Source organism: Cynocephalus volans, chromosome 16, assembly GCF_027409185.1.
Source record: "Cynocephalus volans isolate mCynVol1 chromosome 16, mCynVol1.pri, whole genome shotgun sequence".
NCBI lineage: Eukaryota > Metazoa > Chordata > Mammalia > Dermoptera > Cynocephalidae > Cynocephalus > Cynocephalus volans.
The window spans coordinates 8,511,238-8,527,295 of NC_084475.1; the positions used below are offsets into that span (position 1 = coordinate 8,511,238).

Here is a 16,058-nt window from a genome sequence, read left to right on the forward strand (position 1 = left end):
ACTATTTTATTTTTACCTGTTTACAGAATTAAGCCAGGTGATTATAAATCTGGACTTTTTGTTTATTGTACAAGATTTTTTTAAGTACCATGAAATTATCTTAATGGTACATGAGTGTAAATATTGCTAGCTAGCAGTATTTGATTGTAAGAAATCACTAATTTCTGTTCATCACAAATTCTCTTTTGTCATCACTTCTGCCTTTTTTCTAGGACAGCAGGTAGATGTCAATGACCTAGAAAACACTTTGAAAGACATGAAAGTAGAGGTCACAGATGAGGACTGTTTGCACGTAATAAAACTATATCATTTGATGGTAAGTACTTAAAATATATACGTATCCTTCAAAGAGTTTTAGAGTGCTTGACTGTCAGATTTTCTTCTAAAACGGTACTACATTATTACCAGGATTTTTTAAAAATCGTTTTTGAAAATTTTTAGAATTACTAGATTTTTGCCAAAGATATCTGGGTCATCTGATTTTTATTACAATAAACACTAGCTATTTCATTCATTCCTGCCGATAAGACATGTGCATTGTTGTCCTCGACTGCACAAATATGTCTGAGAGTTTGTGGGAGGATGTAAAATGGAAGAGTAAAGGGTGTAAGAAAAGAAGTCAGAGATAAAAATAAATCAAATGGTATGTATGTTTCAAAATTTTTAGTCAATAATCATTGCCTTTCATTCAAGAGTGAACAGATTTGCCTCAAGAAAGTCTTTCTACAAAGTTTGTTACTAAAATCGGGAGCAACTTAGGTAAATTTCACAGAAAATAATTAAAACATCTATCTTTTTGAAACTATAGGATTTAGGAGAATTGCAGAATTTTTATTGTTTAGGCAAATCTCCATAATTATTGCTCTCTGACATTAATTATGAAGGAAAGGTAAAGGAAAGGTGTATAAAAAAAAAGGTTGCTGGATGGTATGAAGACTCTTAAAAGTGAGGCAAAGTATGATGAGAAGGCAGATAAATCTTAAATATTTGTCTTTTTTCATGTATACCAATTCATTTTTATTAAATTGAAAATCACATATGTATATTTTCCCAATATATATGGATATGTTAAATATATTATGCCACAGTTCCCTGGAAAATTTACCCAGCCATCTTTAGAACTTGCACTGTGTTGATAGGAACAAAAGATATAGTCAGAGGATGAGATTCTACATCTAGTTGGAATGTTGACCCTCCTTGTAGCCTTGACTAGGTCTTTCTGGACCTTGTATCTTCATGACTAAAGTAATAACACATGTAAGTTAATAAGGATTTTTTTTCCCCACATCTTGATGTCATTTTTATTGACACTTTATCTCTCAAGGAGGAAAGATTGATATGAATAACCTGGACACATTGCTGGAAATATGGGGATTGAGCTCTCACTTAAAGAACTTGAAGATTTTTCGCAAAATCTACCAGTTGATGGTGAGCATTGCAGATAAAAATGTATTCCTTTTAGGACAGCTTGTGTTTGAGAGCACCCATAGAACAATGATGGTGCTGACTCAACATCAGCTGGGCATTCTGAAAAGCTTGTAGCAGAATTCGGGTCTCAAACAAAAACACATCCTCTCTCTTTATTAGTCAAAGTCCAGCAAATGTCTTCCACTGTGGATAAAGACAATTGGTGAGAGTGCTAACGGACCATTCGCAGCTCAAAGAATGAAGAAGAGAAGGAAAATAGAAAGAGAAAAATTTGAGAGAAACATTAACCAATACGTGAGAAAAAAGGAGAACTGCCTATGACGAAAAATGCTTAAAACTGATTAATGGTTATTTCCAGTATGTATGCCTCAGCTGTTCTAAAACAGCAAGACGAACGGGATACAGAGAGACACATCAGGAATTCTAAAGGAGACATAACTATGGCTTGTGAGCATAACAATACTATTACAATAAGATATTGTGTGTAACATGAGATTGGGATTTTAAATATGTTAATAAAATAAAATTTTTTCCAAGGGAAAAAATAAATTACCAATATTGATCCAAGAAGATGTGAAAATATGGATAGAACAATAACAGCAGTTGGAAAAAACTATCAAATAACTATACCCATCACCTCTCCACCACCATCTGCCACTTCAACAAAAGGTGACAGGCTCAGATCATTTTAAAAGTAAGTTTTTTCAAATCTCCAAGAAACTGTTTCTCTTAATGCCACCTAAACTGGTCCAGAGGAATCCAGTTTAAGATGATGAAAAATGCAAAATCTGTCTCATTTTCCTTTCCTCTAATACCTAGCAAAGTGAACAACAAAAACAAAAAAGTAGAGAGTCAGCAAAGGAAATGTAACACCACTCAGACAGTAAAAGGGGACCAATAATGCCATAAATGTTAAAAGGTACAGACAGGGAAATAAAAGATTCTACAGTGGAAACGGTTATACAACAGAGCTACTCTCTTTTGAACTCTAGTCCTATATTTCCACCTGCTTACATGGCACCAACACCTAAATGTCCTGTGGCACATCAAACCACACTCCTCTCTCGTCCTCACGTCGACTGCCACATCAACTTACCCCACTGCCACTGCCTTAGCTAAGGCCCTCATCGGCTCTCGCTAGGATGACTCAAACTAGTCACCCAGTCCCCAGTCTCACTGCCTTCTAAATGTTAATCCTCTGCTTGAAATTCTTCAGTGACTTTTGATAGTTGACAATTACATTCTCTGAACATTTTTACTGGACACTCCTATCATAAAATATTGAAGCATGCAATCCAGTGCATATGTGTATAAATTTATAACACTACTGTATTAATATATTACACACATTACAAAAATTTGCACAAAATAGGTATTTTTAAAGGTAAAATACAAATACATATGAATAGAAGTTCCAGGCTTTTTCTTCCTATACTCTAATGAACCCTACTTTGGAAAACACTCTTCTAAATAATTATGAGATGAGGTAAAAAGTGTTGCAAGTAGAACATTAAAGTGGAGAAACGGAAGAGACATTGCAGAGATAGCAATGGCAGCAACAAACACAGTATAAAGGCCAAATTGGAGATGACTGGTCAAGGGGATCCAATCCAGACTTCTCAACATGTTATAAAGTGTTTTCCAGATATTGCTCATGCTACTCCTTCTGTTTCAAATGCTTTTCCCATTCTAATTTGCAAAACAAATTTCTACTCATTTTTAAAACTCAATGCATATGACGTCTACTTTAATGTAACTTTTTTTTTTTCTTTTTTGTGACCGGTAAGGGGATCGCAACCCTTGGCTTGGTGTCGCCCGCACCGCGCTCAGCCAGTGAGCGCACCGGCCATCCCTATATAGGATCCGAACCCGCGGCAGGAGCACCGCTGTGCTCCCAGCGCCACACTCTCCCGAGTGAGCCATGGGGTCGGCCCTTAATGTAACCTTTTCTGATCACCTCCCCTGACCCTACACCCCCACAACCCATGCTTACCATCTCTCCTTTTCTTGGGCTTTATCACATTATTGTGCTTTGCTGTATATAAATCTGAATCTCTGGAAGGCCTGAAAGCTGGGCCTGCTAGAGGAGGCCACAGAATATAACCTTCCATTTGCACACTCTCTCTGTCATTCTCAAAGAGATGCTGGTATTGTTGCCAGTTATTTACAAACTTAGTAGGCAGGCGGGCATACAACTAAAGTTTTCAGACAGAAGAAAGGGACCGAGAGGGTATTAATTTCCCTGCATACAATGGAATCGAGAAGAAAGTTCCTTTAAAGGCCTGATTAAATCATCACACCAGTCAGGAGGTATGATAGGTAAAAGGGTGCCTTCACAGGGCCTTGAGAGCCAGGGGAACTTGTTCTTCTGACTAGAAGTGTTATTACATCTCCTGGTCTGTGCAGCCTTCAATGTGCGGTCAGATGTACCCTTTGCCTATGTGAAAGGAAGGCATTCTTTACTCATATCTGTCAGTATGAATCATATTACCCTCCTTTTGTGACAAATGCATGATGCTTGTTTACCCACAGACTATAAGCTGAAGGGCAGGAACCATTCCTTTTTTATATTCCCAGGTCCTAGCACATAGTAGGAGCTCAATGAATGCCACTAAATGAACGAATATTATAGTTGTGGAAAATGATGTTCAGAGATACTAAGATTATCTCTTAATTAAGCTCTATTAACTCAGAATTACAGAGACAGTAAGTGGTAAAGACTGGCCGTGAACCAGCATCTCTGTCTTCAGATACAATAAGAAATTGGTAATTGCAGCCAGGTCCATGCTTTAGTTACTTTCAGCATGCCAAATTCAAATCTCTGCAATCTTAAGCGCACATCCGACTCCCTGTCTCGCACATCTCGAGCTGGATATTTAAGATGAGGCTCACACTTGGCTTGGCAATAACACCACTCTTTCTTCTGCTTCTGCTTCCCCCCAACCTTCCTCACGGTTGACACCACCATCTACCTAGCTGCTCAAACCAACATTCTAGGAATTACCCTTAAATCCCTTAAATCTTCTTTCCGTCACTCCCCATACCTAATCCATCTGCATGTCCTACTGACATCCAGAATGGTCCCGACAACCTCAGCCATCTTTTAAAAACATGAATCAGATCACGTCACCTTACTGATTAAAAACCTCTGTCTTCCCATCACACTTCAAATTGAACCCAAACTCCTCCCCAAGGCTTAAAAAACACTGTGCCTGGGCCGGCCCATGGCTCACTCGGGAGAGTGTGGTGCTGATAACACCAAGGCCACGGGTTCGGATCCCATATAGGGATGGCCGGTTCGCTCACTTGGGAGAGCGTGGTGCTGACAACACCAAGCCAAGGGTTAAGATCCTCTTACCGGTCATCTTTTTAAAAAAAACCCTGTGCCTGCTTCCCACCCTCCCCCATGCCTGCTGTACTCATGCCACACAGGCCTCCTTCATTTCTTGAACACACTGAGCTTATTCTCCTTCAGGGTCTGTGTACCAGTTATTCTCTCAGACTGGCCACCTTCTCATCCATCAGCTCTTAGCTGAGATACACCTCCCTTGGAGAGGCCTTCTCTGATGGCCAGCTAACACAGTCATTGGCCCCTGTATCGTGTCTCTCAATTTAATTCTCCATCTACCAGCTACTGCTATGTGATGCTCTCCTTGTTCATTTGTTTTTTGTGCTATAATGTGTCTTCCAATTCAAGTGTAAGGTCCTTTAGAGCACAGTACGGGTCTATCTTGTTCTTTGCTATAACTATCACAGAAACCCCCTTGGAGCCATACAGGCCATGCCCTGTACAATTCTGAGGCAACATCCACATACAACAGGATGTACCTCCTAAAGGTGTGCAGCCCTAGCCCCTGGGCCTGGCACAGAGCCAGCACTTAAAAAAATCTTTTTTTGTTGTTGTTGTTGACTTTTTGTGACCGGCCGCACCGCGCTCAGCCAGTGAGCGCACCAGCCATCCTTATATAGGATCCGAACCCGCGGCAGGAGCACTGCTGCGCTCCCAGCGCTGCACTCTCCCGAGTGCACCACAGGGTCGGCCCTCAAAAAAATCTTTAAGGAATAAATGAATCAAGTCAAAGAGAGTCCATGTTATAGGGAATTTTCATATACATAATGCCACCTAATTTTTAATAGAAAAACTTAAAATAAATTTCACTTATACATTAATTGAAGAGTGACAGTTATAAAATTTTCAAGTCACAGAGTTCCATTTTGTCAATATTAATCTGGAACAGTGAGATTTCAAAGAGCAATCAGAATAGTTAACAATTATCATAATTTTCATGAGAAAATTTACTGTGGTTATTCCTGAATTGAATTTTTTTTTAAAGAAATGCCAACTTTATAGCAATAGAAGGTGACTTTTATTGCATCACTCGAAATGGTTATAAAGATGAAAGTACAAGAATGCATTTCCATGTTTTCCCCAAAGTCTGAAACACCATATGCATAGTCCAGACTGACTTTAATAGGGGAGCCTGTAACATACTGTACTTCTTGAACTCATGGCTTTTGTCTAACAATAGCACTGAGTAACTTTTGAATAACTCAAGAGCAAAAAGTTTTCAACCCTCACACTCCACTTCTCTTGTTAATAAACATGCCAACGTCACTGTATCTAGAGCCATCATAAATATAATTTGCCCAACAAGTAAGGATAACATTTACATTTTTAAAAATCAGTTTTTCAGGAAACATTTGGTGAATATGTGCATTTTGTAAATAACAAAACAAATAAGGTTGCACTTGCACCTAGGGATCTGGGGTTTGTTTCACTAACAAATACCGATTTAAGGAGCAAACTTAAGATGAATTAATTACCCATATAATTTTAACCTTTTTAAAGACCTGCAACTTTCAGATCTTCACACTGGAAAATTCTCTTGTTCTGAGATGCTGGACCTGGCTTTACTGTTGTCTACGTGTTCACTGAAAGCTCTTGTGCAGCACACAATGTCAGTGTCAGAGGGAAAGACACACACACCTTGAGACCAATGTTGCGTTACAACTGTCCCTACAGACAAGGGAAGAGACCCCAGATCCAGGCCACACAATTCAGCAAACTTCATTCTCTGAGGACATCATTAACTCATATTCAAATATTGCTAATACTTTCAGGCTTTGACTTCATACCTAAGCAAAACAAATCAAAATGAACCAGAAAAATAACATACATTTTCAAACCCTGGAAATCTAATTGTGTACTTTTTCTTTCTGATTTCTTGTGATCTTTCCCAACCTCCCAGTATTACAACTATCCAAAAGTACTTGAGAGATTGGAAAACAATTTAAAATAATTGCTAAAACAAGTGAAAAAAAATTATTTTCACTGAATTTTTATATTTCTTTCAACTGAAAAACATCTCACGTTTCACTTTAATCCACCAATTTCAATACTTTGGGGCTCAATTGGGCTTATTTTATTATCCAAAAGTTTCCACTTAGTGACAATATTTTTCAAATATTTTCTGTACATAAATATTAAAGTAGTTTGAAAACAGACTATTATTTTCACGTAATGCCTTGCTCTCCTCTTCAGATAGGAGTTTAAGATCTCCCCGACACCAATTTCTATCATTTTTGTCATGAAAAATGCTCAGGTGTTAAATATCTTTCTTATCATGCTACTAGGCATGATTCCAATTAGTGCTGAATGGAAGACAAAATGACAGTTTAATAAGCTTCAATTTTCCAGCTCTTTGAACACCTGATGATATCATCATTTTGCCAATCATTTGTTACGCTTAGGCTTCAACCTCTCTGTCATGAAAAATTACCTGAAATACACAAATGAAGGTATCAGGGATATCGCTCACAACTGAGAGTCAGAAATCTCGGAATAACTTTTCCAAGACATCAAGGAAGAAGAACTACACACCCATTATTTCCTCAAAGACAATCTCTGCAACATTCGTAGTAATCTCATTGAGGCAGAGAAGGAAGAGAAATGTGCTAAAATTAACTGAAGGCATTTTTCATTATGTCAACGGAAAGGACATTCAGCATCTGTAATAACGACTTATCTCTGGAGCATTAATTTTAAAAAATAATTCATCTTAAGATTTTTTATTTTGACCAAAATAGCTCTAGAATGAAGCCAAAGCCAAATCACATTAACATAAATTGTTTTTGAGAATTCCATAAAAACACCACATTTTCTAATTATTCCTATATTTCTATGGAGAAAGTCTTCAGGTTTACACTTAATAAACCATCACTGACCACATTATTAAAGGTTTTGACTAGCTTTTGTCATGCAATAGGACCCTATTTAGGTTCCTTTAGGGAAAAGAATTGAATTCTTTGAGATTTAAAAATTCATTCCATAAAATGAATGAATCATATGTAATATTCCAAATTGATAGGTGAGAATGTACCTATAACAAACCATTCACAACAATCCATACTTAATGCAAATATCTATGCAGTTTTTATAGAGATCAGTAAGCCCCACTGACCTAAAAGCTTGGTGGATTCTTACTCTGGGCAAATCTTATTTCATTAATAATGTGAAAACCAAAAGTGAACTAATTTCAAAAACATATTCATTTTTACATTCTACAGATTCTGAAATTTGTGGGAAGAAAACTATATTCCAAAAAAAAATTAAGAAATTCATAACTCTTCAAAGTTTAATGTATCTCAAAATAAAAACATAGTCATGGTTTGTGGCTTTGGAGACAGATTGAAACTACTGGATAAAACTTGATTTGGATTTACCAAGTCTGAATTATGAGTATCAGTATTTTAAAACTAGTAATGCATTAAAAATCCAAAACTGGAAACATAATAGATTTATGCAGAATGAATAAAATTTAGAGACAATACACTCACACATAAGCAGGCTTGGGGGCAGGGACTTTTTGCCTTGAGTGCCAGGTACATTAACTACCAGTTACGTGACCTTGAGCAATTTATTTTCACTTTCTGAATCTTTTCCCATTGACATAATGGAAATAATGCATAGTAATCTTCTGACCCAGCTAAGAGGTCAAAACAGAGTTTCCAGATAGGAAATTTCATGCTCATAAGGTATTGAAGGTTGCAGGAGATAATGCCATGTAAAGGACCTAGCAGGGAGCTTGGCACATGGGAAGCACACCATAAATATTAGTTGTTTTTGTTGCTGCTACTGCTGTTGCTGCTACTGATAAACATTTACAAGCAAAAAAATACAGTGTTGTTCTAGGAGGCACTGCTTACTCAAACTGGAACTCAAGCAGCATTATTTAATTATGACTTTTCAGCAACATCAAGTATGACAAATCACTGAAAGAAACCCAAATTGCTATGAGAATCTCAGCATGGGGAACAAGGAGTACCAATGTCTCTCTTCCAAGCTAGGCAAAGATTCTCACACAACCCTGTTCCTTTTTTGGCATGTCCAAGTCTCTCCAAAGATCTAAAATCCTTCTTGGAGGAGGGTAATATATAAAGAAAGAGACTGAATTCAAGATCAAGAAGCCCTGGTTTGCTAGTTCTGTGACACTGGGAAAGACACTGTCCTTGAACGGCAGGTTCCTTATCTCTAAATTGTAAATCATTGGATGTGGTCATTTCTTTAGATTACTTACTCTGGCTATATTATTGCTAGCTACTTAGACATCTGATATGACCAAAGCTTCATGTCAGGTGGAACATATTATATACAATGAATCGTGGTCCCTGGAAATCCTCCCAATGTTCACCACTGCAGAGTGATCACATTATACCACCTACTGAAAATATCTCCAACATTTAATTACCTCTTCTTCAGAAAAATTTTTATATTTCTAAAGATATCAATTAAGTGCAGGAGAACAAAAAACAGATTTCTAAAGCATCATTATTAGTTGACAGAAAGTTGCTTATTATTTAGAAGGTCTGTCCTTAAAAGGAATACGGTTTTTCTAAAAGTGGACCATACACCATAGAATGTGGTTTCCACGGTAACTGCCACATGTAAAAAACATGCACAGGACTAAAGATACACTGTATAACACTTCTACAAATGGATCATTCTTACAGAAATCAATTTTCTTGTCTCAGCCTGTATTTTTATTTTTTAAACTTAATATAATTTTCTCCATGAAGAGAACCAAGTCAAATTATTTATAATTGTTTCATTATAGGTATATATACTACTTTTGCACTTGCAAGATTAAAATAATTACAGAATGTTAGAATTATAATGGAAAAAGAAAGCTGGTGTCCTATGAAAAATGTAAGCTTAACCTGAAAGAGCATTTTCCAATATTTTCTCCTAATTAAGTACATAAGAAATAACATTCTTATACATGTTCATTTATATAATAATATATAAATAATGCAAATATCTTATTAAATTCATATGTAATATCACTAGAGACACACTACCATTGCATACTAATCAAATAAGACCTTCGCATCAGTGCATCTATGTCAAAATATGACAAGGATTTTTGCCCCTCTATTTGGCAAGTTCTGTATGACCTATGCTTCTGGTGTCTGAAAAATAGTATTTTCCTCACAGGCTTTTAAAAATGGCCTAGTTAGGAAAACCTCTATTTATATTTACATGTATACAGAAAATTCTTGGGCTATCTTAAATATCGAAGTTAGATAATACTATAAACATATTGTAAAATATTTTTACAAAATAAAGGTAAAATATTCAAAACATTTCCCACCAACCTTCTAATGCCTGACATTAAACTTTGTACACAGCAGCAAAACCCACTTAATACTTAAAACACACTTAATTCTACTCTGCTGTCCCTCTAATACAAATAACTCAGTATATAAGGGGGTAAGTACCAAAGTGTGGTGTGTACACAGCTGGAACACCAGACAAGCACTCGAATGTGATGCTGTGTGTCACTAGGGAAAAGAGGGGAACAAAAAGCAGGGTTACATTGACAGCAACAGCCTCATCAGGCTGGGAGAAAATACAGTCCACATAGTTTGTTTTTTCCAAGCAATCAGTCCACTTTGACCCATGAAATAAAAATAGTTATTACCTCAGAACCAAGCAAATGATATCAATGAATAAATATTGATGATGATATAATATTTTGGTTATGTAAGGAGGATATGAATCATTTTAGTACAGGTACAAATATCTTATACTCCCAGAACAAATTACCACTTGATTTTATCATTTCTTTTTGAGTTTTTTATAGTATAAATTCAGAGAAGAGAATCAGATATAGGAAAGAGAATAACACACTTGGAAATTAATTTTAGGGAATTAACTTCTAAATTATTTCTAATCTCAGCCATGTTTCTAACGTTTACTTCCTAATGACATTTTGTATGTGTTCCTGGGACAATGATAAAATGACAATACTAGGATTTGCTAGGACCATGACTTAAAATATACTTTCTTTTGATTCATAACCTCTATAAAACTGGATCTTTCAAAGCAGCTTTGTTTTATGATTTGAGAATAATGGCATTCTCAATAAATTAAAATAAAATTTTGGCACATTAAAATAAAACCTGCTAATTATATTTTATGCAAGTACTTAAAGAATCTAAGATTTTTCCCACCAGATTTTATATATTTTAACATATAGAGAATATCATCAGTTATATTGATCAATGTCCTTTATATGAAGCCCATGTCATATATTTCTCTCAGAACTGAGAGCTAAAAAAAAAATTAATTCTTATGATTTCCTTCATTACATAATTAAAATTACCTAATTCATCATGTTTCCCTCTCTGCTGTGGCTCCTAGGCAAGATCAAAATTAAAAATTATGCTTAATTATAGCCTTTTTTTAAGTACAGATTTTCTTTCTTTCTTTTTTTTTTTTTTTTTTTGTCTTTTTCGTGACCGGCACTCAGCCAGTGAGTGCACCAGCCATTCCTATATAGGATCCGCAGCGGGAGCGTTGCCGCGCTCCCAGCGCCACACTCTCCCGAGTGCGCCACGGGCTCGGCCCTAAGTACAGATTTTCTAATGTGGTTGATATTAATTATTGCTTAGTTATTATTTTCAGTTACATTTCAAATGTGTGTTTATTATAAAATGCTGACTTAAATCTTTTTTGAAAGTAGTTGGCATATAAAAAAATTTAAATGTTTTCAATAGAAAAATTCTACCAAAGCCCAAAGACCATGTATACAGGTATAACAATAATGTTCAGACTACACATATTCAAATTTAACAATAAAAGTCATCTTTGAAGAATAATAGCCAATGCTTAATCCACCGTATGCATGCATACATCCAGTTTATTTTTTTATTTTTATTTTTATTTTTTTTGTCTTTTTCGTGACGGCACTCAGCCAGTGAGTGCACTGGCCAGTCCTATATGGGATCCGAACCCGCGGTGGGAGCGTCGCTGCGCTCCCAAGCGCTGCACTCTCCTGAGTGCGCCACGGGGCCGGCCCATACATCCAGTTTATAAATGGAAATTTTTATCTTGTGTCCATATGCGCAAATCCTTGGAAAATAAGGTTTTTGAGATATAATTTTTTAAATTAAAATTATCTTATAAGTATCTTTTTGCAAAAACTTTTTTTAAGTAAGAGAGAGAAAGAAGAAAATTACTACAGATTCCACATTTTAGAATCCGTGATAAGGTTCAGTCTCTTAATGTGAATCAATATGGTAAAATCAACAGGATCTGCCCATATATCATGCCAAAATTGTTCATATTAGACTCATGATTCTCATTTTAGGGAATCAAGAAAGGCATTTAGACGCAATGTTACGCATATCTGCTGTGATATATACAAATGCTAAGTTTAATATAGTTTCAGGTATCACAGATGACCTTCTACAAGTTTGCTGTATTTTATCTCCATGATACTCATGGTGGTTCACAATGGCTGCTGGTTACCTTGACTCTATGATCTGTCTGTACTGCAACAGGTCACACAGATGTCCTAACAGTGACACCACCTTTGGGGCATATCACACAGGTTCTATGTAACAGTCTGTACAGTATTTATACACACCTCTCATTTCAGCAACAAACATAAAAGATTAAGCAGTCTCTAAATGGATCAGGGTCCTAAAAAGACAACTAAGAGGTTAAGGAACTTATGTTCTATTTTTCTTCTAATTGCATATAATAAACTGCAGAAATTCTTTCATTATATTACATTTCAAAAGCAAAAGGAGAATTACATGTAGAACTGTCAGGGCTAGAAGAATCTTTCTAAGACGATATTTTATAAATTTTCTTTATATTTAAAATGTGATTGAATCAAAAAAATCATTCTCCAAAATAATTTCAATAAGAAGGATCTAGTAACTGAGAAATATTTGACAATGAGGTTATACATTTGTGTAGGTCTTGATTTCTACTGATCTGGATGTTTTTTCTTAAACACTGACCTTAGGTAGATACCAGACTGAAACATCTTGTAAAAAGGTAATACGTGGCCGGCCCCCTGGCGCACTCGGGACAGTGCAGCGCTTGGGAGCGCAGTGGCGCTCCCGCTGCGGGTTCGGATCCTATATAGGAATGGCCGGTGCGCTCACTGGCTGAGCGCGGTGCGGACGACACCAAGCCACGGGTTGCGATCCCCTTACCGGTCACAAAAAGACAAAAAAAAAAAAAAAAAAGGTAACACGGTTTAATGTGCATTTTAGCAAATGTAAGTATCACAATGTAATATATCATGCCATTGAAAATCAAAGTAACATAATAAAATTATAATATGCACATAGAATAATTAGCTGTGTCAAATAAAATGAAGAAAATGGTTATTTGTTATTATATCATTGTTATATCTTATCATTCCTCTACAAAACAAAAATTATTAGAAAAACAACTAACCTATAATAATTACATAGCACATTCACCAAAAGGGAGTTCCTAGTTGATATGATTCACCTTAAGGTAGGTAACCACACTTCACTATGATTTTCATATCAGCATACAATGTACTACATATTTGGAAGCCAAAAATACATTTTTAGGATATTGTGTTCATTTAAAAATCCGATCAGAGAGAAGCAGCAGACAAAGCCATAGTATTCAAAATAGATATTTCACTGGTCCTCTTTTAGTTAAGTATTTCAAATAGTCCTTTTTACAAAATGACCTCCATTACTAAACTGGAGTAGCCAAACATTAACTGAAAATCAAATCTCTCTGGAACTAAAACAAAAAATTATACAATCTAATATTTAAGGGACATGTGTTTGTTCTGCATCAAACTACAACACAATGACTTCAAAAATATCTTCTATGTTAAAAAACATATGCCTACTTTGTTTTTTTTGAAATTTGTGAATGGCATTCAGTACTTAAAAGGTGTACATTACTTTATTTAGATCACATCATGAAGATCTATATTTTGAAAATTTAGGACTAATCTGAAAGGAACTTGAATTAATATCCTCGATAAATAACCAAAGATAAATACAAATTATTAGCATTTTGGTACACATGATAAAATTTTTTTAAATATAACTTATTGATAAAAGTTTTTAAAAATTATATTCTCTAAAGACAACAAAGTACAACATACACAAAATTATTTTCCTTTTGACCAAGAAAGCATTTAGCCTAAGTTTCTATTGCTTACTGGCATTCCCACGACAGCAATTCTGGTTAGAAAAACGTTCCAAGAAAGACACAAAATACGAGAAATATACCTTAAGCTACAGCACTTGAAAAGGCAAAATAGTTCTTATACTGAATATTTCAATAAGAAGAAATTTAATTAATAACCTTATGATACTATCCCTGTATCTTAATTATACATACTCGTTCTAAAATTTCCCTTTCGTTATCATTCAATGAACTGCACCCTATATGGCAGACACGACATATACAAAATCACAAAGATTTCCTCTAAATTTGGCCTCCACTTGTGTTGACTTCCATAACAGCAACATAATAGTAGGAAGTTATGTAAATTAATGTATTTTACTGAATCCATTATTCAATTCTACTATGCAAACAGATCTTACCCTGACTCAGAATCCATATCCCTTAACATGGGAAGACAAAAGTAAGGTCTATCATCATGTCTGAAGGATAATATAAGTTTTAAAATATTCTCAATAAATTGTATGGCTAAAAATCAAAAGACAAGCATATATTTTGCAAAAGCTAGTGAGGTTTGTAGCAAAAGTACAATACACATTGATTTAACAGGAACCACCTGACTATGCTCATACCATGGCCACCACAATGACTACCTTTTCCTATATATAATTTTCCTATAAATGTATATTATTAACAAAAAAAACCTTTGCTGGGTATATTCATATTGCCCAGTTGTTCTGTGAAAGTAAAAGACAACTCAAGGTTAAATAAAAATAACCAATAACTCCTATTCTTTGCCTTACCGCCTCCCACTCTCCACTCAAAAAATTAACATTTTATTTAATTAGAATTATTTTTTTATATAGATAATTATAAAATTGTTTAAACACATAGCATGACAGAAGGTTGATTTCGTTCTTTGAAAATTATATTATTTTGAGCGTAATGATAACTAGAGGAGGAAGCTTATGTGTGGTGTGATTAGTATGGTAAGATTTCAATCGTTAAAGAAGTATTTAGACCTATTATATGATATGGTTTTATCAGAAAAGAAAATTATCTTTTTAGTGTTTTCAATTGTTCTTAAATTTTCCTTTAATAAAATTTCACAGCAATTTACTCAAGAAGGTATACTAAAGGCCCTCGATATACCCTAAAGAATGTATTGTACCACAAAGATACACACCCAATAAGTTTTTTTTTCATCTGAAATTTATAGATAGTTTTCCATGCTGACAGTGCACATTTCATCCACAAGTTTGAAGAGTCAAATGCTACCACAGCTGGGGGTTATTCTGCCAAATGGCTTCCAACAGGGGCTACAGAGATGAAGGCTAGGAGGCATGTATATGTGCATGTAGGAAAAGCAACAGAACTGATGGGAAATAGCCCTTCTCTGGAGTCATTTTTATCAATTACCATCTGAGTGATCTAATCAAATATAGAGTCTAATGAAAAAAAGCAACACTAGGAAGGAAAAGCAAATATTAAAACAGCTGCTTGATTATTAAAACTCTGCTTGCTTACCTACAGAGATTAAAACAAAAAGCAAGGAGTGAAGCTGATATATTTCATAGGGATTTGCTAAGGCTGAGGGGAGGGGTAAGGGGCAGATACCTTTAGAAAAATCCATCATGAAAGGAATTGAGACAAGATTATAAAAAAGGAGCCAAGTTATAGCGCATCATGGGATTTTTAATCTGGCTACCTGTGGTTTCTGTAGTTAAACCCTTATTCATCCTCAAAATGGAGACGGGGGGTAGGAGGGAGAAAACAACAAAATCACATTTATATGTCAGTCTTGCAAATGATCAAACAGCGTGCATCAACAAGAATAATAAGAAAACATTAAACGCTGATGACTTTTTAAAAAGGTACCCATTTTATCAAATATCATTGATAATTACCTGTGCATCTCGTTTCTTGAACTCTTGAATTTGATTTTCGTGCTCCATATTGGCAGCGCGAAGCTGTTTTTCCAGGTTTTCAATTTCCCGTTCATGGTCTCGGACTAGGCTATCCTTCTCTGCGTTATGCTGCTGTAATAGGTGCGTCTTCTCCTGTTCATGCTCCAGCTTCAGCTCTACTATCTGATTGGACAATGAGGAGGACAGTTCATCAACAGAACATCCTTGTCGTCATGACAACTCAT

General features: G+C 35.5%; 1 protein-coding gene across 7 annotated transcripts in view; it reads right to left on the bottom strand.

Annotated features, from left to right (window-relative positions):
- Positions 1-16,058, bottom strand: part of LRRC37A3 (leucine rich repeat containing 37 member A3) — a 118,809-nt gene that overhangs the window by 92,098 nt on the left and 10,653 nt on the right. For all 7 annotated transcript variants that reach the window (XR_010021859.1, XR_010021861.1, XR_010021860.1 and 4 more), the window contains exon 2: positions 15,814-15,996. Coding sequence is in view for 3 of the 7 variants with exons in the window: in XM_063080657.1 (XP_062936727.1) it covers positions 15,814-15,908 (95 nt within the window). In the remaining 4 variants the exon portion in view is untranslated. The remainder of the gene's footprint in view (positions 1-15,813; positions 15,997-16,058) is intronic.